This window comes from Chiloscyllium punctatum, chromosome 1 (assembly GCF_047496795.1).
Source record: "Chiloscyllium punctatum isolate Juve2018m chromosome 1, sChiPun1.3, whole genome shotgun sequence".
NCBI classification, from domain to species: Eukaryota; Metazoa; Chordata; class Chondrichthyes; order Orectolobiformes; family Hemiscylliidae; genus Chiloscyllium; species Chiloscyllium punctatum.
Window position 1 is genome coordinate 136,597,882 of NC_092739.1, and position 24,521 is coordinate 136,622,402.

The 24,521-nt window shown below is 43.8% G+C and overlaps 1 protein-coding gene across 6 annotated transcripts in view; it reads left to right on the forward strand.

Moving 5' to 3' along the window:
- Positions 1-24,521, forward strand: part of st8sia5 (ST8 alpha-N-acetyl-neuraminide alpha-2,8-sialyltransferase 5) — a 101,008-nt gene that overhangs the window by 35,626 nt on the left and 40,861 nt on the right. For 4 of the 6 annotated variants that reach the window (XM_072575015.1, XM_072575024.1, XM_072575035.1 and 1 more), the window contains exon 3: positions 9,439-9,546. The exons of 1 other annotated variant lie outside the window; for it this stretch is intronic. In XM_072575015.1, coding sequence (XP_072431116.1) covers positions 9,439-9,546 — 108 coding nt within the window. Of the gene's footprint in view, positions 1-9,294; positions 9,352-9,438; positions 9,547-24,521 lie in introns of those variants that run through there. One more of the 6 variants, XM_072575060.1, reaches the window with a different exon arrangement.

The window sequence follows — 24,521 nt, forward strand, 5'->3', positions numbered from 1 at the left end:
AGGACTTGGTGGAGGCTGGTACAATTACAATATTTAATGAGTTGCCAGAAGAAGTGGTATGATTGCAACATTTAAAAGGCATCTGGATGAGTATATGAAAAGGAAGGGTTTGGAGGGATATGGGCCAAGTGATGGCAAGTGGGACTAGATTAGGTTAAGATATCTGGTCGTCATGGACAAGTTGGCCCGAAGGGTCTGTTTCCGTGCTATACATCTCTATGACTCTAATGGTCAGTAGTGCTCCAATATGTTGGTAGTGACTTGAGGAGAACACCACTGATGGTACCATTGAAGGTCAGTGAGATACAGCTGAGCTATTTTTCTTCTTTGAAATGATGAATACCTGAAGTTTAAGGATCTTTTTTTATTCTTTCATGGGGTGATGGGGTCACCAACCAGGCCAACATTTATTGCCTATCTGTAATTGCACAGAAGGTGGTTAACAGTCAATTACATTGTGCATCTGGAGTCCAATATAGGCCAGACCAGGTAGGGATGGCAATTTCTTTTCCTAAAAGGCATCAGTGAACCAAGTGGGATTTTCTGGACAGTCGATAATGGATCTGTGGTCGTCATTAAACTCTTAATTCCAGATTTTTAATGGAATCAAATGCTACCATCTGCTGTGGCAGCGTTCAGACCCAGGTCCCAGAACATTATTTGGGTCTCTGAATTAACAGTTCAATGCTAATATCACAAGATGATTACTTCCCCCATTGGTACACACCAAAACTGAGGCTGAACTCTCCTGCTCTCTACAGCTTTTACTGAAATAAAAGAGGATAAGAAAAAGAGGCAAAGATAAAGGTAAAAAAGTTTAGAAGATATTTTGTGATAATTAAAGTCAGGAGGAATGTGACTCAACATCTCCCCAACAATTTCCCTCGCACTTAAAATGCACTTCCATAAGTTAGGACTTATCCTATCATTTTAAAAAAATTTACATATGAATGGAAAAGCCCTGATTTCTTCTCTCAGTCTGCCATGGAGTCATGGAGATATGCAGCACGGAAACAGACCCTTCAGTCCAACTCACCCATTGTGACCAGATATCCTAAATGAATCTAGTCCCATTTGGCCCATGTCCCTATAAATTCTTCCTAATCATATATCCATCCAGATGCCTTTTAAATGTAATTGTACCAGCCTCCAACACTTTCTCTGGCAGCTCATTCCATACACGTATCACCCTCTGCATGAAAAAGTTGCATCTCAGTTCCTTTCGTTAAATCTTTTCCCTCTCACCTTAAACCTATGCCCTCTAGTTTTTGACTCTCCCACCCCATGGAAAAGACCTTGTCTATTTACCCTATCCATGCCCCTCATGATTTTATAAACTACTCTAAGGTCATCCCTTGGCCTCCAATGCTCCAGTGAAAATAGCCCCAGCCTATTTAGCTTCTCCCTATTCACACCTTTTGTATGTTTGCATTCTGAATCTCTCGTTGAGCAGTGTAGCAAAGCTTGTGGAGAAGCATCACAAGCAACTTAGGCAGCAGTTTTCCAACTCCTGAATTTAATGATGCTCATGTAGTCTGCTCAGGAAGTTATTAAATTGACTCAGAAATAACCTCTTACTGCAAAATCAAGGCCATGTACTTAAAATCCTTTCCTGAATTGCATTTTTCTGTGAATTTTCTGTGAATTTTCTATTACTTTAAAACCTTTGTGAATTTGTGTCAGTACGGATGGAGTGTAAACCTTTAAAAAGAACTATAGCTCTCCACTCCCATCTAGTACAAACACTCCTAAGTATCGGACATTTCAGAGGATGCTACACATTCCTGGGGTTAGCTCTATCTGCACATCTTCACTCATTACTCCACAGTATTGTCTCCATTTAATGATTGATTTTCTTCTCCTAACATTAACTTGTTCTGTGCATAACGTGTATACCACAGCTTAAACGTTTATGAAATTTAATGTCTGCTACTACTGGGGAGATGGCATGACAGTGTTATTGGAGGAAGCCTCATTCCTGAAGAAGGGCTTATACCCGAAACATCGATTCTCCTGCTGCCTTATTCCTGAAGAAGGGCTCATGCCAATTCTCCTGCTCCTTAGATGCTGCCTGACCTGCTGCGCTTTTCCAGCAACACATTTTCAGCTCTGACAGTGTTGTTGGACAAGTTTTCCAAGGATGTTGGCTAAGGCCCAAGGGATGCAGCTTGTGCAACTTTACTTCAGTTTTAAAAATGTCTGGAATCGAAAACTAGTCTCTAATGGTAACTCTGAAACTATCATCAACTTTCGTAAAATCCCTCTTCATTCATTAATATTCTTTATTGAATACAATCTGCCATTCTTACTTGGTCCACGTGTGACTCCAGACACGCAGGTGGTGTCAACGCCAGTTGGAGATGAGCCAACTCTGCCAATAATGCCCAGATCTCACTGTGGTGATTGGGGTAAATATGTAATTACACCAGGATGTCTCCATGTTCTACAGCCAAGATATATTTTTATAGAACACTTTTATAGAACATCCATTAAAGCTACATCCATAATATTTTGTAAGGAATAGTAATGACTGTGCTACACACTACCCCTATCCTTCCACTGTAGTTTGGATCCTCTACTGAAAATGTTCATTCATGCTATGTCAAGCTCTATTAATTCAGCAGCCCACTGGTGCCTCATTCATAGAGTTCACCTCACACAGATTTGTGGGCTGACAGTTAATGTGTTTTGTTCAAATAGGCAAAGTTAGAACCTTTTAACTAGGCAGCTCTTTTTAAAAAAAATCTCATTCGCAGAATGAGGGCATCGCTGGATTGGCCAGCATTTATTATCCTCCCCCAGCTGTCCTGAGGGCAGTTAAGAATCAACCGTTGAGTCACATGGAGGTCAGACAGGTAAAGGCAGCAGTTTCCTTCCTTAAAGGACATTAGTGAATCAGATGGGTTTTATTCCTAACAATTGACAATGGATTCACACTCATCATTAGATTCTTAATTCCAGAGGGAAATCATTTCTCACTCCAGTTCTTGCCCCTCCTCGATATCAGTAACCCCTAGGTCAAGGCCTTGTCAGTGGTTAACTTACTTTCCTTCTTTCTTTTGTTCATTATGCTCGCTGTACCTACACTAGGAAGCAACTTCCTTCATGATTTCTGGCTATTCTGATTACAGGGCTTGCTTCCCTCAGAACTACTGGTACAGTAAGTACATTCACCACAGCAGGTCCCATGTAGACATCACTCTCTTGGAGACAGGAAGGACTGCAGATACTGGAATCCAGTAGATGTGAAGCTGCGAAAGTACAACAGGTCAGACAGCATCCGAGGAGCAGGGAGAAAATGAGCACTGCAGATGCTGGAGATTAGAGTTGAGAGTGTGGTGCTGGAAAAGCACAACAGGTGAGGCAGCATCCGAGGAGCAGGAGAGTCGATGTTTTGGGCGTAAACCCTTCATCAGGAATGCCCGAAACATCAATTCTCCTGCTCCTCGGATGCTGCTTGATCTGCTGTGCTTTTCCAGAACCACATTCTTGACAGCACCCAAGGAGCAGGGAAGTCAACATTTTGAGCTGAAACCCTTCAGGACTGTGGAGGGGGAGGGGAGCCCAATAGTAAATAGAGGAAGGGGGGGTGGGGCGTTGCGGTTGGGGCTGAGCGAAGGATAGGTAGGATAGTGATAGTTGAATACAGTTAGGGAGTTATCGTGATTGGGAAGGGTGGAGCAGATAGATGAGTAGGAAGATGGACGTGTAAGGTCAGGCCAGTGAGGGCTGGATATGGGATAAAGCTGAGGGAGGAGGAATTTTGAAACAGGTGAAGTCAATTTTGAGACCATTGGACTGTAAACTCCCAATATCGTGTTGTTTCTCCAATTTACGTTTGGCCTCACTCTGATGGGGAGGAGACCAAGGAAAAACATATCTCCAGGGGAGTGGGAGGGGGGATTAAAATGGTTGGCAATTGGATGGTTGGGTTGGTTGATGCATACAGAGCATAGATGCTCCCCGAACCGGTCCGTGGGTCTGCATTTGGTCTTCCTAGAGAAGACCACCTCGGGAGCAATGGATATAATAGAAGAGGTTGGATGAAGTACAGGTGACTCTCTCAGACCTGGAAGGATTGTTTTGGGCCTTGGATGCAGGTGAGAGGGGAGGTATAGGGGCAGGTGTTGCACCTCTTGCAGTTATCGGGAAAGGTGGTGGGAAGTGTAGAGTTGGAGAGGGAGTTGCAGAATGAAAGGTCTCTGCAGAAAGTGGACAGGGGTCAGAAAGGGAATATCTTTTTGGTGGTGAGGTCTGATTGTAGGTGGTGGAAATGTTGGAGGGTGATGCATTGGATTCGGAGGTGGGACTTCACTCTCTGCTGAGTAGGCACCTTGTAACTTCATAGAGTCAAACAGCATAGAAGAGATCCTTCAGCCCATCGAGTTTGCACCAACTTATCCTGCACTTGCACTAGTAATCTAGTTACCCCCTGTGCCTCGTATCACACCATCTGCAGATTCTTCTGCTAATCTAGCCTTTAAACTATATCTGTGTCGTTTGCTGAGCTGGTGATCATGACTTTTTAATCAAATGACAGTGCTGTGTCGTCCTTATCACTCTGACCTTCAGTCTGTTCTTGGTGTTGGTCCACTGCCTGCATGGTGCGTCTCCTGGATATCTGAATGAGAAAAAAATGCAAAGTGAGAAGTGATTGAGGATGACCAGGATGGGAGGGAAGGGAAGAGATACATGCTTCACCATCTGCTTGTAAATCAGAAGAGACTATGGGAAGAGGAAGAAATGGGCCTTCAGAATGAAGGTACCATCATCTAAGATGGTTTCAGCCCTGCTCCTAGCCATGGCCTTGGCAATGGGTGTCCCAATAATGGTCAGCATCATTTCTTGTATAGGAGTTAGGACATGAAAACATGTCTGTCCTGTTTGGGTTAGATTCATTTGTATGCCATGTATCACTGAGACTCTGTTTAGCTGATGTGGTTGAATAGCTGGCAGTGACAAACCATGAGATGTGGGTATAGGGCTAGCAGCAGTGCAAAGAGCATTGGGATGAGGTGAAGCATATGAATGTTAAATATGAAGTCTGGTTGAGAGTGGTTGTTAGGTAAATGATGTGGATGCAGTCATATGATCAGTGCCTGAGGCTAATGTTGCAGTTGGTTGCACTCACTAACCATGATCACTTGTGTGAGGTTAGTGAACCTGTGCCATTATAGTGAAGTCCTCTAGTCTCGATTCCATGGTCAACTCCTAGAGCTCTTCCCGTGCTCCACAGTCTCTGCTTTTGTGACTGGATAGCCTGTTTTCCTTGCCCAGCCGTGGTTACAGGATAACTTGTCTCCTTTCAACCTTCTCCATCAGTTCCTCCAGGACAGCATCCAAAGTCCTTCCACGGTGTCTCATTCTTCACTTACCCAAGTCAGAATCTCTTCAACCATGATTTTGACAGCCACTCGCTGCATTGTTTTCATCCTTGATGTGAAGTTGCAGGTCAAGTTGTAAGGGATGGCTCAGTTCAGTAGCCAGGTCCTCAGAGAATGGAAGCCTCTCCAACTTTATTGCTGGTTGAGATGGAGGTGGAGAAGTGCTCCCAGAACCCAGAAATAAAAACCAGTGCAACTTGTACTTAACACACATTGGTTGGTCTTGCCTTCCATATTTCAAAATTGAGCTCTAGTAGACCAGGAGATTCTTTCCAAATGTTACAGATTTTTGCTTTGGGAAAGAGCATCATATGGTTAACAAAAACAGAAATTGCTGGAAAATCTCAGCAGGTCCAGCAACAATTGTGGAGAGAAATCGGAGTTAACGTTTTGAGTTCAGTGACCTTTCTTCAATGCAGGTTGGGTTAACATTACTTTAAAGGGTTAATATTCACTTAATCATTTGGTGAGAACATGACATGATCAGTTTGGCTGCCAGACGACTTTTGCATTTTGTTGAAGCTGTTAGAAAATAAAATCAAGCTACCCTTTGTTAAGTCGACTCTTCAAAGGTCATCTTTACAAACTGCTACTCTAGTTCCAATCTCAATTTGTTTTGCCTCCAAAGTCCTTGAACGTGTGCTTCTCTTCCTACCTTCTACCCATTACTTCTGAAGTACCAAATTATTATCTTCTTTGATCCTTTCATCTGGAGCAATGAGGCCAGATTCCACATGCAAGCTGAGGTTATCTAGCTCATCCACTGCTTTTCTCAATGTCTCAACATTTGTGTGATGATCCCTGCAGTATCAAGTCATGGGTGAGACAAAAACCATCAGGAAGACCAAATCTAATATCTTGCACCAAGTTCCACTCACCCATTACCTATATAATCGCTGACCTATATTGGCTGATGGATCACTAACACCTAGAATTTAAATTTCCATTCTGCCATTCAGATCTCTCCAAGATCTTGCCCCACTTCTATCTCAGTGACCAGAATTTCAAGAGCTATAAATCTGACCCCGAGCTAAAGAAAGAGAAATTGAGACAAGTGATTGAAAACTTGGATGAATACATTGATTTTATTAATTTTTTTTTAAAACGTGAGTGTGAGTGAGAGTGAGAGAGAGAGAGAGAATGATAGAAACAGAGATGTATACGAAATAACAGAATGGTTTCAGCACAAAAGGCCAATCTTGTGTATGCTGAGATTCCAAAGGAATAGTTCACCCGGTGCCACTCACCTGGTCATCTCTTAAGGCTGCCGGATATTTTTCTGATAATTGTGCACTTCCTTGCTTCCACACTCAGCCTGTGCATTCTCGATTCTAACCACTAACAGATCAGCAAGGCGGCCTTTGTGTGGACCTGCAAGAGCTGGGTGAGATACTAAGTGAGTATTTTGCATCAGTGTTTACTGTGGAAAAGGACATAGAAGATAACGAATATGGGGAAATAGATATGACATCTTGAAAAATGTCCATATTACAGAGGAGGCAGTGCTGGATGTCCTGAAATGAGTAAAAGTGGATAAATCCCCAGGACCTGATCAGGTGTACCCTAGATCTCTGTGAGAAGCTAGGGAAGTGATTGCTGGGCCTCTTGCTGAGATATTTGTATCATCAATAGTCACAGGTGAGGTGCCGGAAGACTGGAGGTTGGCTAATGTGGTGCCACTATTCAAGCAAGGTGGTAAGGGCAAGCCAGGGAACTATAGATCGGTAAGCCTGACATCGGTGGTGGGCACATTGTTGGAGGGAATCCTGAGGGACAGGATGTACATGTATTTGGAAAGACAAGGACTGATTAGGGATAGCCAGCATGGCTTTGTGCGAAGGAAATCATGTCTCACAAATTTGATTGAGTTTTTTGAAAAAGTAATAAAGATGAGGGCAGAACGGTAGACATGATCTGTATGGACTTCAGTAAGGTGTTTGACAAGGTTCCCCATGAGAGACTGGTTAGATCTCATGGAATACAGGGAGAACTAGCCATTTGGATTCAGAACTGGCTCAAAAGTGGGAGACAGAGGGTGGTGGTGGAGGCTTGTTTTTCAGACTGGAGGCCTGTGACCAGTGGAGTGCCATAAGGATTGGTGCTTGGTCCACTACTTTTCATGATTTATATAAATGATTTGGATGTGAGCATAAGAGGTGTAGTTAGTAAGTTTGCAGATGACACCAAAATTGGAGGTGTAGTGGATGGCAAAGAAGGTTTCCTGAGATTACAATGGGATCTTGATGAAATGGGCCAATGGGCTGAGAAGTGGCAGATGGAGTTTAATTTAGATAAATGTGAGGTGCAGCATTTTAGGAAAGCAAATCTTATACACTTAATGGTAAGGTCCTGGGGAGTGCAGGTTCATAGTTCCTTGAAAGTAGAGTCACAACTAGATAGGATAGTGAAGAAGGCATTTGGTATCATTTGATTACCTACATTGTGGAAACAGGCCCTTCGGTCCAACAAGTCCACACCAACCCTCTGAAGAGTAATCCACCTCCCTCTAACTAATGTACCTAACAAATATGGACAATTTAGCATGGCCAATTCACCTCGCCTGCACATCTTTGGATTGTGGGAGGAAATCAGAGTACCCAGAGGAAACCCCACAGACACAGGGAGAATGTGCAAACTCCACGCAGACAGTTGCCCAAGGCTGGAATTGAACCTGGGACCCTGGCACTGTGAGGCAGCAGTGCTAACCACTGAGCCACTGTGCTTTTCTTTATTGGTCAGAGTATTGAGTCAGAAGGTGGGAAGTCATGCTGTGGCTGAACAGGATGTTGGTTAGGCTGCTTTGGGAATATTGCATGCAATTCTGGTCGTCTTCCTATTGGAAGGATGTTGTGAAACCTGAAAGGGTTCAGAAAAGATTTACAAGGATATTGCCAGGGTTGGAGGATTTGAGCTATAGGGAGAGGTTGAATACGCTGGGGCTGTTTTCCCTGGAGCATCGGAGGCTGAGGGGCAGGCTTATAGAGATTTAGACAAGGTCTTTTCCCTGGGGTGCGGAGTCCAGAACTAGAGGGCATAGGTTTAGAGTGAGAGAGAAAAGATATGAAAGAGACCTAAGGGGCAACTTTTTCACGCAGAGGACAGTGCATGTGTGGGATGGGCTGCCAGAGGAAGTGGTGGAGGCTGGTACAATTGCAACATTTAAAAGGCCTCTGGATGGGTATATGAATAGGAAGAGTTTAGAGGGATATGGGCCGAGTGCTGGCAAATGAGACTAGATTAGGTTGGGATATCTGGTCGGCATGAACGAGTTGGACCGAAGGGTCTGTTTCCGTGCTGTACATATCTATGACTCTGTGACTCTATATGAAGCTCATGAGTAAGTTTTCCCTTGTGCTGCCATTGCTCCTTTTATCAGTTCCCTTAAATCTGTTCCCTCGTGTTCTACACCATTTCACCAATGAAAGTTGTTTTGTCTTTTTGTACTCTGTCCAGACCCCTCATATTTTGGAAGATCGGTATAAACTTTCTCTTCACTGAAGGAATCCATCTCAACCTTTTCAAACTATGTTGTAACTGAGGTTCCTCATTTGTCAGTTGGAAATTCCAGAACTTAGGCCTGGTGGCTGAATGCACCAACTTTAGTGGTGGAGTGAAGAAAGAGGGAAATACACCAGGTTAGATTTGGAGGAGTGCAAAAGTTTTGGAGAGTTATAGCATTTGCCTGAAGTGGCACTTACCGTCTCCAATCTCTAATGATGCTGGGAAGCTTTGCTGAGTTTAGAACTGTCTACATGGAATCGGAAATATATGATGTTCCTCTTAAGAATCTGTTTGTTTTATTGTCTTAGTTTGTGAATTTGGTTTACACTTTTGCTCTTTCACAATGGGAAGTAGATTAAATCAGATTTTGTTTCTTTTCTACCCCTAGGAGCCTATGCTACAACCAAGATTATACTTCATCTAAAATAAATGATCATGTGGAAAAATACTCAGGATAAATATAATGGTTAAAATCTTTATAAAATATAGCAAAACATTTTTTACAATGAGTGTAGACTCTCAATGTAAATCAACTGAATGATTTTCTTGTCAGTGGACTACATTATAAAAGGGAGAATGCGGAAGAGTTGGATAATATGACAGGGACCTATAATTTCACGGATGATGGAGGACAGAAGACTGACAGTGGTTTGAACAGCAGGTACTTTCAAAACAGATTAATTTGAATTCTTTGAAGTATTATTTCTGAAATTTTTCGTGATGACAAGTGGGTCTACATTTCAAGTTTAAAGTCACAGATAAATTTAAAGTTGAGTAGCTTCTTGATATTTATTTGCTTTCATACCATGAAGCAGAATAAAGCTGTGTTTTCATCTTTGGTTTCCCCATATGGCAACATAATTAACCAAATAACTGAATTGCTATTGTGCTGAAGGAAGCCATTCAGTCCATGTAGCTGTATCTGCTTTCTGAGCATTTTGAAGTTCTGCTAATCCTGCTTTATCTTGTAACCCTGCATATTATTTCAATTAAAGACAATCACCTCTACCCTCTTGAATGCCTCAATTGAACCTCCAACACACTTCTAGGCAGTGAGTTCCAGATCCTTACCACCTGATGAAAAATATTTTCTCGTTTTGTATTTGCTACGTTTGCAAAAGTACATTTAAGTTTGTGTTGTCTTAATCCTCTTACAAAGGACAAGTTTCTCCCTATCTACTATGTCCAGACCCTTCATGATACTGAAAACTTCCATCAGATCTCCCCATAGCCATATCCATTCCAAGGAAAACAAACCCAACTTCTCCATCTATCCTCATAACTGTGATTTCTCAATCCTTCAAGCCAGAATGCTGTTCTTTGTCAGCATTTGTGACAAAGATATTTGTCACAAATATCCTTAGATATTTGTGAACATCTTCACTTGAATCACGTCTTAGTAGACTGTTGGTATGAAAGTGCCTAAGGAAAATTAGAGGTTCCAATGTGGGTTGAAAGTTAAACTGAATTCTTGAAGCAACTCATTCTGATATTTGTGCAGCATTTATTAACTATCCCTAGTTGCCATTGAGAATGTGATAGTGAACTGTTGATGCAGTCCATTTGGCCTTGCTGCATCCAAAGTACTGTTAGGGAGGGAGATCCAGGATTTTGACCGAGTAACAATGAAGGAATGATCTATTTCCAAATCAGAATGTTGAGTGGATTTGAGGGGAATTTGCAGTTGATGATGTTTGCAAGTATCTTAGATTGTTCCCTACAGTGTGGAAACAGGCCCTTCAGTCCAACAAGTTCACACCAACCCTCTGAAGATTAACCCACCCAGACCCATTTCCCTCTGACTAATACACCTAACACTATGGGCAATTTAGCATGGCTAATTCACTTGAGCTACACATCTTTGGACTGTGGGAAGAAACCAGAGCAAACCCACACAGAGACGGGGAGAATGTGCAAACTCCCCACAGACAGTCGCCCAAGGCCGGAATCGAACCCATGTGAGGCAACAACTGAGCCACCGTATCTGCTGCCCTTGTCCTTCTAGATTGACATGGTTGTGGAGTTGGAAGATGCTGTGGAAGGAGCCTTGGTCAGTTTCTGCAGTGCATCTAGTTGTACACTGCTACTGAGTGTCGGATTGTTTGTGGATGTGGTGCCAATCAAGTCGGCTGCTTATTCCAGGATGGTGTCAAGCTTCTTGAGTGCTGTTGGAGCTGCATCCATCCAAGTGATTGGGAAACATTCCTTCACATTCCTGAGTTGTGTCTTGTGGACAGGCTTTGAAGAGTCTACAGATGAATTCCCACAGGCTTTGTCTTTTCATGAATTCCTTCACAGGATAAGAGTATTGCTGGCTAAGCCAGTGTTCATTGCCCATCCCTAATTGCCCAGTGGGCAGTTGAGAGTCAGCTAAATTGCTATTGCTCTGGAGCCACATGGCGGCCAGACCAGGTAAGGATGGCAGTTTCCTTCCCTGAAGAACATCAGTAAACCAGATGGGTATTTTTCCGATTATCGATAACTGTCTCATGGTGTTCATTAGATTTTTAATTCCAGATTTTTATTTAATTCAAATTTCACCATCTGGAAAGGCAGGATTTGAACCCACGTATCCATAACATTACTTGAGTCTCCAGATTGCTACTCTGGCAATAATTAGACTACTGCCTCCCCATTATCCTAGCCTCTGACCTGTTATTTTAGCCACAGTATTTGAGTCTATGCCAATCAAAAACAACCATCTAACTATTCTGTTGTAATCCCATTTTCCAGTCTGCCTTTCCTGTCTTTCTCTGCACTCCATTAATGGGAAAAGCTCTTTCCCATCAACTTGTCAATGCCCATCACCATTTCACACATCTCAATTATGTCCCCTCCCCTCAGCCTCCTCTGCTCCAAGGAGCAGAGGGTGCTGGTGAGAAGTGACCAAGGAGGATTCTGAGAGAAGTTGACTTCTGAGAAGGGGATCACGGAAATTGGCTTCTCAGGAACCAGGTTCAAAGGCTGAGGAGTACCTGGAGAGAAATATAGCACACTGCACTTGAAGCTGCTGCATTGGTGAAGAGACTGTGCTTTTGAGAGCACTGTTCCCTCTCTATATTGTGGATGGAGACCTGGTCATCAGGTGTGAGGCACTCTCTGTTGTTGCATGTGGCGCAGGTATGGCCCACTCCCCAAACCTGCACTGTTGCAGTCACTTGAGCCATCTTCCACTTCATCTGGAGGTCTAATACAGCTTGTGTCTGCAGGGACACCATGTATAAAGCTCTGGATAAGGGGAAGAAGAGCATACCCAAACCACACTCATTCTGATGGCGATCTTAATGTGCAGCTGCATCAATTGCGCGTAGACCCTGTGTATGCAAACACCAAATGTCACTACTTACTGAGGTTCTTCCTATCCCCAGTGTTATGAAGGATGGGATTGGTCTTGGTGCCGCTGAATGACCCAAATAGTTGGACCATTCCATATCACCAGTCCCTCATGGAGAAATATGCAAAGGAAAACACCTTTGACCATAAGTCCACCAGGAAATGGTCGGCACATAGCATCCTCGAGACCCTGTGGGGAAAAAAGAAAGGGTAGGTCCTGTTAAGCTGTCCCTGAGCAGGCTGTCAAAGTTATTTGGCCGAATGCCTCATCACCAGAACTTTGTAACAAGCACCAAGTCATCACTTGGCTGATGGTGAGAAGGGCACTATGTGTGACATCCTTCATGTATGCCTGTGCACTCTGTGCCACAACATGTTGCCCTCGAAGCAGCTGCAGGGGGTTTGAGACTGTCACACATCTCCTTCTAGAATGTGCCTTTGTGGAGGAAGTCTGGAGAAAGAAGCAGTGGTTTTTGTTGAGGTTCATCCTGAGTAGTTCATTGATTCAGGACTCTGCTGTGTGGTCTGTTCCCTGGGACACACACTGAGACAGTCATAGTCCTCCAGTCACAGTCCATCTCAGTGAAAGACGCTCTTTGGTCTGCCCAAAACATCTTGGTCTTTTAGAGTAAGAAGTTGACCCCAACTGAGTGTTGCAGATTGGTACATTCGTAGGTCCAGGACTACCTGCTGAGGAACACACTAATGTTTAGGGCAGCTGCCGCCAAGGCACAGTGGGGAAAGACCTTTCTGCTGAAGTGTAATGGCAATCTGTTCAGGTATTGAATCCTCCCCATGCCTCAAATATATGTAAATATAGTCTTATAAATGTAAGAAATGTCTTTGAGTTTTAGGAATGGTCAGGAAAGTCAAACTCCAAAGTTTGTTTGTTCTCAATATGCTAAGACTGTGCAGAACCAAAGTGCTCTCGTGGTTATATATGTATCCAGAGGAACCTCTATTATCCGAATATCAATTATATGAATATCGGATTATCTGAAGGAGATCTCGAGGTCCCGATAAAACATGACGTCAAAGAGCTGTTTCAACCCTGATCGCGTCTTTTGTTTACAGGTATGATGATTAAAAATTAACTCGGTTCACTTAAGTGCTGCCGAGAACAGTCCTGGAGAGTCCAGGCATCGTCTCCAAATGACTGACCTCTCTCTCTCTCCCTCTCTTTCCCTGGAGTTCTACACAGGGGTGTATCCTAAACCCCACTTCCCCAGATAATCTCTCCCATATTGTCCTGTACAGGGCAGAGGTGGAACCTGTCAAAACATTGCAGTAAATAGTTGTGTGAATATGTGTATGTGTGCTATTTGGAGACTTACCCCACAAAGGCAGCAGCAGTCTTACTGTTAGTGTACAGTCCGGCTGCCCCGGCTGGGTGGGAAGGGATGCGGACGGGGGTGGGTCAGCCAGGGGGCGGGGCCACGGACGGGGGTTGGACAGTGGGTGGGGGTGGACGGGTGGGGGAGTGGTGTTGGACAGGGTTGGGGGCGGACGAGGTTGGGGCGAGGGCGGGGCTGGATGAGGTTGGGGGCGGGCGGGGGCTGATGGTGTTGGATGGATGGGCGAGGGCGGGGATGGCGTTTGGGGGGCATGGTTGGGAGCATGGTTGGGGTCGGGCGAGGGCCCGCGCAATATGCTGCTGCCTAGTCTCCTGAATGGGCAGCAGACTTCACAGAAAACACTGAGCCCCAGAGGAAATCAATTAACCTAGTAATCAATTATCCGAATGAAATAGTGCTCGCCCATCTCATTCGGATAATCGAGGTTCCTCTGTATAATATATTTTTAAGAATAAATTAGATTTTTGAAATTAAAAATCGGTCAAGAAACTGTCACACATCTCCTTCTGAATTGTACAAACGCAAGGTCCGGAGTGAGACACAATGGTTTTTGTCCGGGTTTATTCGAGCAGCTCTGTGATGCAGGACTCTGTGCTCTATGGTCTGTTCCCTGAGCCACACACTGAGACAAACAGCGATTGTGCTTGGAGCAGCATCCACTCGCTGAAAGGCGCTCTTTGGTCTGCCCGAAACTTGTTGGTATTCCAGAGCAAAGAGCTGACTTAGACTGAGTGTCGGAGACTGGCAAATTCCAAGCACCAGGACTACATTCTGAGGGACACACTAAAGCTTGGGGCAGCTGCCCACCAATACACAGTGGGGAAAGACCACTGTCTAAGGTCTTTCTGCTGAAGTATAACAAGGTTTTGTTCAGTTATCAAACCCTCTCATTGACTCATTGTATGTAAATAGTACCCTGCATTGCCCAACATTTGTGTGACAGGAATGACTGACTTCAAGCATCTTCCTTTGCTCTAGGAGTGACTCCAAGAGGCAATTTTTTTTTCCTTCTTAAAGCTGGAGAGGCCAAATCATTATCTCTTTAAGATAAGATAGGATTTTGACTACAAGGATAATCAAGAGTTACAGGGGACTGGTGTTTAGAAACATAGTCCCCATGATCAAATGGCAGAGTAGACTCAATGGGCCAAATGGCCCAATTCTGCTCCAATGCCTTATGGTCTTATTCCCAATGACTCCGGTTTTGCTAGGGGCACTTTGAAGCCACACTCTGTAAAATGTGACCTTGATAGCCAATGCAGTACAACAGTATATCCAATTTGGATTCTGTTCAATGCTAACCACCAGAATATTGAAAATGGGGGATTCAGCAATGGTAATGCACATATGTGCCATGAATGTTACTTGTCACTTGTCAGCCGAAACCTGGATGAAGTTCTTGCTGCATTTGTTCATGGATTATTTTGTGACCTGAGGAGTTTTAAATGGTGCTGAATGTTGAGTAATCATTGGATTACACCTCAATCTTTGACCATGTGATGGAGAGAAGGCCATTGATGAAGCAGATAAAGATAGTTGGACTGCGGACACTGCCTTGAGAAACTCTGGACTCCAGTTTTCCTAGGCCACCTCGATGCCACACTGTCAAACGTGATTTTAATATTAAGTGCAGTCATTCTTGATATAACGTGGAGTGAAATAAATTGGTTGAAGACCCATCTGTGATGCTGGTTTCTTCTGGATGAGTCCCTGATGGATCATCTACTTGACACTTCTGGCTGAAGAGTATTAAAATTACTTCAGCCTTATCTTTTTTGGATTGTGCTCGTCTCCCACGTTATTAAGGATGGGGATATTTGTGGAGCTGCTGCATCCAGTGAATTGTCTAATTGTTCACCACCATTCACATCCGAATGTGGTCACGCTGTAGAGCTTAGATCTGATCTGTTGATTGCTTATGGTATTTGGCACGCAATTAGTTTGTTGTGTACTTTTACCAAATTGACACCTCATTTTAGGAAGGCCTGGCATGTCCTTCAGCACTTCTCATTGAACCATGGTTGTTCCCCAGTATTGATGGTAATGATAGAGTGAGAAGACTTGCCAGGCCATGAGGTTGCAGATTGTGTTGGAGTACAATTCTGTTTGCTCACAGCATCTCATGGATGCCCAGTCTTGAGTTGCTAGATATGTGTGAAGTCTATTCCAGTTAGAATGGTGGTAGTTGAAGAGTGTGGTACTGGAAAAGGACAGCCCATCAGGCAGCATCCAAGTAGCAGGATAATTGATGTTTCGGGCATAATTCTCCTGCTCCTCAGATGCTGCCTGAAGGGCTGTGCTTTTCCAGCACCACACTCTTCGACTCTAATCTCCAGCATCTGCAGTGCTCACTTTCTCCAAGAATGGTGGTAATGCCACACAACAAATTGGAGGGAATTCTCAACATGAAGAAGGGACTTCATCTTTACATAGACTGTATGGTGGTCATTCTTATCAATACTGTCATGGGTAGCTGTATGTGTGGTAGACTGATTAGTGAAAATGAGGTGAAACATGTTTTTGTCTCTTGTTGGTTCCCCCTCTAGCTACCACAGACCCAATATAACAGCTATATACATCCTAGAAGCATTAGCATTTCAACTTGGAGTCTGAAAGTCTCCTCCGATTGCTTGTACCTTGAGAACTTTTATCAGTCTTTTTTATAATTAGACTAATCCTTTAGGGACTACCTCGGAAATCTCAAACATGGAAGCCAAAGCACAATAGGTGTTGAAAATCTGACACGGCTGTAAGAATTCAAGGTTAAGGTAGTGTCTCTACCCCTGGACTGGTATCTGCTTCAGAGGTGTGTAATAACATCTCTTTTGAAAAATAGGTTAAATAAACAAAAGAATAAGTTTGAGGCTCAGGAGTATTAAGGCAGAATAATGAGAAACTTGCTTTGCATTTGAACGTCTGCATTTGATTTGGTAGCTCAAGTTGATGCACTGCATGCTTCAAGTAGGTAGGATTTCTGAAAAAAGTAGTCATTCCGGCAACAGTTGTAACGAGCTACAAAGCTACGGTGCTTGCAAAACTACTAGCAGAGAACTGTAAAATTCTGCCCACGTCTGACCATTTCAGCAATCGCTGTTTTCTGGTGAAATCTGATACTGTGTACCTCAACCTTTCCTATATTTAAGTTGTATCATCTGCAAGTTTTGAAATTATGTCTGGGATTTGCAAGCCCACGTTGTTAGTACAACAATTCATTAATTTAAGAAAAAAAAGCCGTGATCTCAAACCAATCTCTGGGGGACTCTCCCTGAGCACTTTCCTCCAGTTTGAAAACAACAATTCACCACACTCTCTGCTTTTTAAGCATTCTGTATCTATGGAGCCATTAGTCCATTTAAGTCGATAGGCTTTGAATTTGCAAACATCTCCATATTATGGTACATTATTAAATGCCTATTTGAAGTCCATAAATAAATCATACTGCTCCTATTAACCCTACTCCTGATATCATTACATTTAATTTCATTAGTTAGACATAATTCTCTTTTAGTAAATCTGTGTTTTATTTATTAACTTATGTTTCATGGTGCCAGTGGTTTACTTCATAGAATTTACTTCATGTGCAGATAGTGGCCATTTGGCCTATCGAGTCTGCACCAAGCCTCCAACCAGCATCTCACCCAGACCCACCTCTTCACCCTTTATCTGTAACCCCACATTTACCATAGCTAATCCACCAGTCCTTGCACATCCCTGGAAAGAATGGACAATTTAGTATGGCTAGTCCACCTAACCTGCACATCTTTCAACTGTGCGAGAAAACAGGAGCACCTGGTGGAAACTAACACAAACATGGGGAGAACGTGCAAACTCCAAATAGACAGTCACCAAAGCCTGGAATTGAACCCAGGTCCCTGGCGCTGTGAGGCAGCAATGCCAACCATTGTACTATTGTAAGAATTTCTCCCCCACAGATGTTGGATTGGCTGGCCTGTAGTTACCAGTTTTATCCTTCCTTTTTGAACAGGCATATAATATTTACAGTCTGGATTAGAGTGTTGCTGGAAAAGCACAGCAGGTCAGGCAGCATCCAAGGAGCAGGAAAATCGATGTTTCGGGCAAAAACACTTCATCAGGAATAGAGGCGGAGCCTGCAGGGTGGAAAGATAAATGAGGGGGGGGGTGGGGAGAAAGTAAAATAGAGTACAATAGGTGAATGGAGGTGGGTATGGAGGTGATAGGTCGAGAGGAGGGTGGGGGAAGGTAACAAAGAGTACAATGGGTGATTGGGGGTGGGGATGAAGGTGGGAGGTCAGAGAGGAGGGTGGAGTGGATAGATGGAAAGGAAGATAGGCAGGTAGGACAGGTAATGGGGACGGTGCTGAGCTGAAAGGTTGGAACTGGGGTAAGGTGGGGGGAGGGGAAATGAGGAAACTGGTGAAGTCCATATTGATGCCCTGGGGTTGAAGTGTTCCGAGGTGGAAGATGAGGTGTTCTTCCTCCAGCCATCGAGTGGTGAGGGAGCGGCGGTGGAGAAGGCCCAGGACCCGTATGTCTTTGGCAGAGTGGGAGGGGGAGTTGAAATGTTGGGCCAGAGCAGTGGGGTTGATTGATGCGGATGTCCCGGAGATGTTTCCTAGAGCGCTTTGCGAGGAGGCGTCCAGTCTCCCCAATGTAGAGGAGACTGCATCAGGAGCAACGGATACAATAAATGACATTGGTGGATGTGCAGATAAAACTTTGATGGATGTGGAAGGCTCCTTTGGGGCCTCGAATGGAAGTGAGGGAGGAAGTGTGGGCGGAGGTTTTGCAATTACTGTGGTGGCAGGGGAAGGTGCCAGGATGGGAGGGTGGGTTGTTGGGGAGTGTGGACCTGATCAGGTGGTCACAGAGGGAACGGTCTTTGCGGAATGTGGAAAGGGGTGGGGAGGGAAATATATCTCAGGTGGTGGGGTCCATTTGGAGGTGGCGGAAATGTCGGCAGATGATGTGGTTGATGCGTAGGTTGGTAGGGTGGAAGGTGAGCACCGGGGGGATCTGTCCTTGTTACAGTTGGATGGGTGGGGTCTGAGGGCGGAAGTGCGGGATGTGGAAGAGATGCGTTGGAGGCCATCCTAAAGAAGGAGGCCATCTGTTGTGTTCTGTGGTGGAATTGGTCCTCCTGGGAGCAGGTGTGGCAGAGGCGGAGGAATTGGGAATACGGATGGCATTTTTACAGGAGGTAGGGTGGGAAGAGGTGTAATCCAGGTAGTTGTGGGAGTCGGTGGGTTTACACTCCTCTGGCATGACCATAACTAAGAAAGATTGGAATAACCTGTCAACTTCCACCCCTGCTTCTCTCAGTATAACAACCAATAACCAGGTGACTTTCTTATTTTAAACACTTGAGGATAGTGCAGTTGATGTTTATGTGGATTTCAGCTTAAATGTTTGACAAGGTCGCACATGGGAGACTGATGAAGCAAGTAAAAACACGTGGGATTCAGGGTAACTTGGCAAATTGGATCCCAATTGGCTTAATGATAGGAGACAGATGGTGCTGGTAGAAGGCATTGTGTGAGACTGGAGGCCAGTGTCTGGTGGCACACCAAGAGATCAGGGCAGGGTCCCTTTATTGTTTTTGATATAGATAACAATATAGATGAGAATGTGGGGAAATGATAAGTAAGTTTACAAATTAGCAAGGTGTTTAATAGTGAGGAAGAACTTCTTGGGTTACATGAAGCTATAGATGGGTCAGTCAGAAGGGCAGATGGAATTTAATCCTGAAAAGTGAGATGGTACACTTGGAGTACTCAATGAATAGCAAGGCACAAGGAAGTTCAGAGGAACAGGAATCTTGGTGTACTTGTACACAGATCCCTGAAAGCAGCCGGACAGGATCAGAGGGTTTTTAAGAAGGCATATGGGGCCCTTGTTTTTATCAGTCATGGCATAGATAATAAGAGCAGGGAATTTCTATTAGAGCTGAACAAACCTTTGGTTAGACCACAGCAGAGTACTATGTGCAGTTCAGGTAGTTAAATTGTAGGAAGGATGTGATTGTACTGGAGGGGGTACAGAGGAGATTCACCAGGATGTTGCCTGGGTTGGAATATTCTAGCTACAAAAAAAAAATGGATAGGCTTGGATTGTTTTCTTTTGAGTTGTAAAATGTTATGAGGGGCATGGACAGGAAAGATATGAAGCAGTTGTTTTCTTTAGTTGAAGGGTCAGTAACGATGGGCATAATTTTAAGTTTCTCTCCCTGGGATGGTGGGAATCTGTAATGCACTGCCTGGGAGGGGGTAGAGGCAGAACACCTCAACCTTTTAAAAAGTCAGTGGATAAACACTTGAAATGTCAAACATTTAAGCTATGGACTAAATGGTAGAAAGTGGGATTGGTGTAGATAGATCGGCAGAGACTCGATGACCGACAGGCCTGCTCTGTGCTGTATGTTTCTGTGAACAGTGTCTATCTTTTTAAGAATCTCCTGTATTAATTTTTATTCTAATGACTTTCTTTACTGCCTGTGTACACACTGTCATTAATAGCATCCATGTTAGTGAAGACAAATGCAAACTAATCATTTTAAATCCAAGTTATGCATTCTGCCTGCACAAGTAAATCATTTTTTTTGGGCTTCAGTAGATGCTAGCTTGCCTTTGACATCATTTTTTTGCCAGGCAATTTTAAAAATCAGGAAAAAATACATGGGAAACTTTTTGTTACTGTACATACATAGCATTCTTGCATCATCAAAGACCTTCTGCTGATCTATACCCAGTGAGACTGTCCAGTTAGGGCATTTGCTATAAATAAGAGCAGCTCTCATTTATCTTGTCACATGTTTATAGTTCCAGTGCTATCTGGGTAATGTTTGCTGCGATATTACAAGACAGGAAGTAATGAGTGGAATGGAATTCACATAATGTTCTGAAGGACAACTGTTTGATATTTATAATTAAACCCTTTTGACTATGCATTTGATGTGATAAAAGTCATCCATGATTTTCTTTTTAAAAGCTTAATTATTTTATGGATACATATTCAATTAAGGATGTAGTTTTGATACACCTCACCCCATTAGCCAGAGTCCACAAAAGACTATAGATATCTGTCTCCTTTAGAGGTACAGGATACATAGCTTGAGGAGAACCATCCACATGAGGTGTCAGCCAAGGCAAGAACATAGAAATCTGTGAACTACCACAGGCTTTACAAGGAATGAACCCATGCTGCTGGTGTCATTCTGTAGTGTAGTCCTTAGCTTGTTTTATCTTATCATAGTATCATTGTTCTTTTTTTCTAGATAGTACTGACGAACAAAATGAACTAAAAACAACCATATTAGATTTAGTGCTTGGCAACGAACTAGGCCAGGCATCAGATCTCCGGGGCCTGATGGTCTACATCCCCAGGGTACTGAAGGAGGTGACTCGGGAAATCGTGGATGCGTTGGTGATTATTTTCCAGAGTTCGATAGATTCGGGGTCGGTTCCTGAGGATTGGAGGGTGGCTAATGTTATACCACTTTTTAAGAAAGGTGGGAGAGAGAAAGCAGGAAATTATAGACCAGTTAGTCTGACCTCAGTGGTGGGAAAGATGCTGGAGTCTATTATAAAGGATGAAATTACGACACGTGGGGATAGTAGTAACATGATAGGTCAGAGTCAGCATGGATTTATGAAGGGGAAATCGTGCTTGAATAATCTTCTTGAATTTTTTGAGGATGTAACTCTGAAGATGGACGAGGGAGATCCAGTAGATGTAGTGTACCTGGACTTTCAGAAAGCTTTTGATAAAGTCCCACACAGGAGGTTAGTGAGTAAAATTAGGGCGTATGGTATTGGGGGCAAAGTACTAGATTGGATTGAAAGTTGGTTGGCTGATAAGAAACAAAGGGTAATGATAAACGGCTCCATTTTGGAATGGCAGGCAGTGACCAGTGGGGTACCGCAGGGATCCGTGCTGGGACCGCAGCTTTTTACAATATATGTTAATGATATAGAAGATGGTATCAGCAATAACATTAGCAAATTTGCTGATGATACAAAGCTGGGTGGCAGGGTGAAATGTGATGAGGATGTTAGGAGATTACAGGATGACTTGGACAAGTTAGGTGAGTGGGCAGATGCATGGCAGATGCAGTTTAATGTGGATAAATATGTGGTTTTCCACTTTGGTGGCAAGAACAGGAAGGCAGATTACTACCTCAATGGAATCAATTTAGGTAAAGGGACAGTGCAGAGAGATCTGGGTGTTCTTGTACACCAGTCAATGAAGGCAAGCATGCAGGTACAGCAGGTCGTGAAGAAGGCAAATAGCATGCTGGCCTTCATAACAAGAGGGATTGAGTATAGAAGCAAAGAGGTGCTTCTGCAGCTGTACAGGGCCCTGGTGAGACCACACCTGGAGTACTGTGTGCAGTTCTGGTCTCCAAATTTGAGGAAAGACATTCTGGCTATTGAGGGAGTGCAGCGTAGGTTCACGAGGTCAATTCCTGGAATGGCGGGATTACCTTACACTGAAAGACTGAAGCGACTGGGCTTGTATACCCTTGAGTTTAGAAGACTGAGAGGGGATCTGATTGAGACATATAAGATTATGAAAGGATTGGACACTCCGGCAGCAGGAAACATGTTTCCGCTGATGGGTGAGTGCCGAACCAGAGGACACAGCTTAAAAATACGGGATAGACCATTTAGGACAGAGATGTGGAGAAACTTCTTCACCCAGAGAGTGGCTGTGTGGAATGTTCTGTCTCAGAGGGCAGTGGAGGCCCAGTCTGTGGATTCATTTAAGAAAGAGTTGGATAGAGCTCTCAAAGATAGTGGAATCAAGGGTTATGGAGATAAGGCAGGAAGAGGATACTGATTAGGAATGATCAGCCATGATCATATTGAATGGCGGTGCAGGCTAGAAGGGCTGAATGGCCTACTCCTGCACCTATTGTCTATTGTCTGTCTCTTGTTTGGAGAGCATTTCGGTGATAGTGATCACAACTCCTTGGCCTTTACTATAGTCATGGAGAGAGTTAAGAGCAAACAGTATGGGAAAGTATTTAATTGGGGGAAGGAACTGGGGCACCTAAATTGGGAACATATGTTCTCAGTGAAATGCATGACAGAGATATGGAGGTTGTTTTAGTGAGCACTTGCTGATAATGCTGGATAGGTTTGTCCCACTGAGGCAAGGAAGGGTTGGTAGGGCGAAGGAACCTTGAGTGATAAGGGATGTGAAACATCTAGTCGAGAGGAAGAAGGAAGCTTACTTAAGGTTGAGGAGGCAAGAGGAGGCAAGGATCAGATAGGACTCTAGTGAGTTACAAGGTAATCAGGAAGGAACTGAAGAATGGACTTTGGAGAATTAGAGGGGAAATGAAAAAGTCTTGGCAGGTAGGATGAAGGAAAACCTTAAGACATTCTATCCTTATATGAGGAACAAGAGGATGGCCAAAGTGAGGGTAGGGCCGATCAGGGATAGTGGAGGGAGCTTGTACCTGGAGTCAGAGGAGATAGGGAGGTCCTTAATGAATACTTTGCTTCGGTGTTCACTACTGAGAGGGACCTTGACATTTGTGAAGACAGCATGAAACAGGTTGATATGCTGTAACAGGTTGACATTAAGAAGGAGGATGTGCTGAAAGTTTTGAAAAAAGTAAAGATAGATAAGTCCATTGGGCCTGACGGGATATACCCAAGATTACTATGGGAAGCAAGGGAAGAAATTGCTGCGTCTTTGGCAATGATCTTTGCGTCCTCACTGTCCACTGGAGTAGTGCCAGATGATTGGAGGGTGGCAAATTTTATTCAAGAAAAGGAATAGGGATAATCCTGGGAATGACAGACCAGTCAGTGTTACATCTGTGGTGGGCAAATTATTGGAAAGGATTCGGAGAGACAGGATTTATGATTACTTGGAAAGCCATAGTTTGTTTAGAGATAGTCAGCATAGTTTTGTAAGGAGCATGTCATGCCTCACAAACCTTATTGAATTCTTTGAGGATGTGACAAAACACATTGATGAAGGTAGAGCAGTGGATGTGGTGCACATGAATTTTAGCAAGGCGTTTGATTAGGTTCTCCATGGCAGGTTCATTCAGAAAGGAAGGAGGCATGGGATACGGGGGCATTTGGCTGTCTGCTTACCCTATCAACTGGGGTATGTCCATAGGTCCCTCAAAGTTGCTACCCCAGTTGATAGGGTAATTAAGAAGGCACATGGTGTGTTGGCTTTCATTAGCAGGGGGATTGAGTTTAAAAACTGCGAGGTTATGCTGCAGCTCTGTGGAGCTCTGGTTAGACCACACTTGAAATATTGTGTTCAGTTCTGGTCGCCTCATTGTAGGAAGGATGTGGAAGCTTTAGAAGGGTTCAGAAGAGATTTACCAGGATGCTGCCTGGACTGGAGGGCATGTCTTATGAAGAAAGATTGAGGGAGCTAGGACTTTTCTCATTGGAATGAAGAAGGATGAGAGGTGACTTGGTAGAGTGAATAGTCAGAGACTTTTTCCCAGGCAGAAATGGCTATCACAAGGAAACAATTTTAAAGTGATTGGAGGAAGGTTTAGGGGAGATGTCAGAGGTCAGTTCTTTACACAGAGAGTGGTAGGGGCGTGGAATGCACTGCCAGCAGTGATTGTAGAATCAGATACATTAGGGATATTTAAGCGACTCTTGGATAGGCACATGGATGATAGTAAAATGAAAGGTATGTGGGTTTGTCGGATCGTAACGTAGGATAAAAGGTTGGCACAACATTGAGGGCCGAAGGGCCTGTACTGTGCTGTACTGTTCTGTGTTCTAAGGAACTGCTGATGCTGGATATCTGAAATTGCTGGAGAATCTCAGCAGGTGTAGCAGCATCTGTGGAGAGAAAGCAGAGTTAATATTTCTGGCCTAATGATCCTTATTGAGAAGTGCTTTTTGTTGTGTAGCCAGGAAAAGGTGGTATTTATGCTGAAGATCAGGGTGGAGAGGGGAAGGGAGCGATGAAGGTGGTGAAG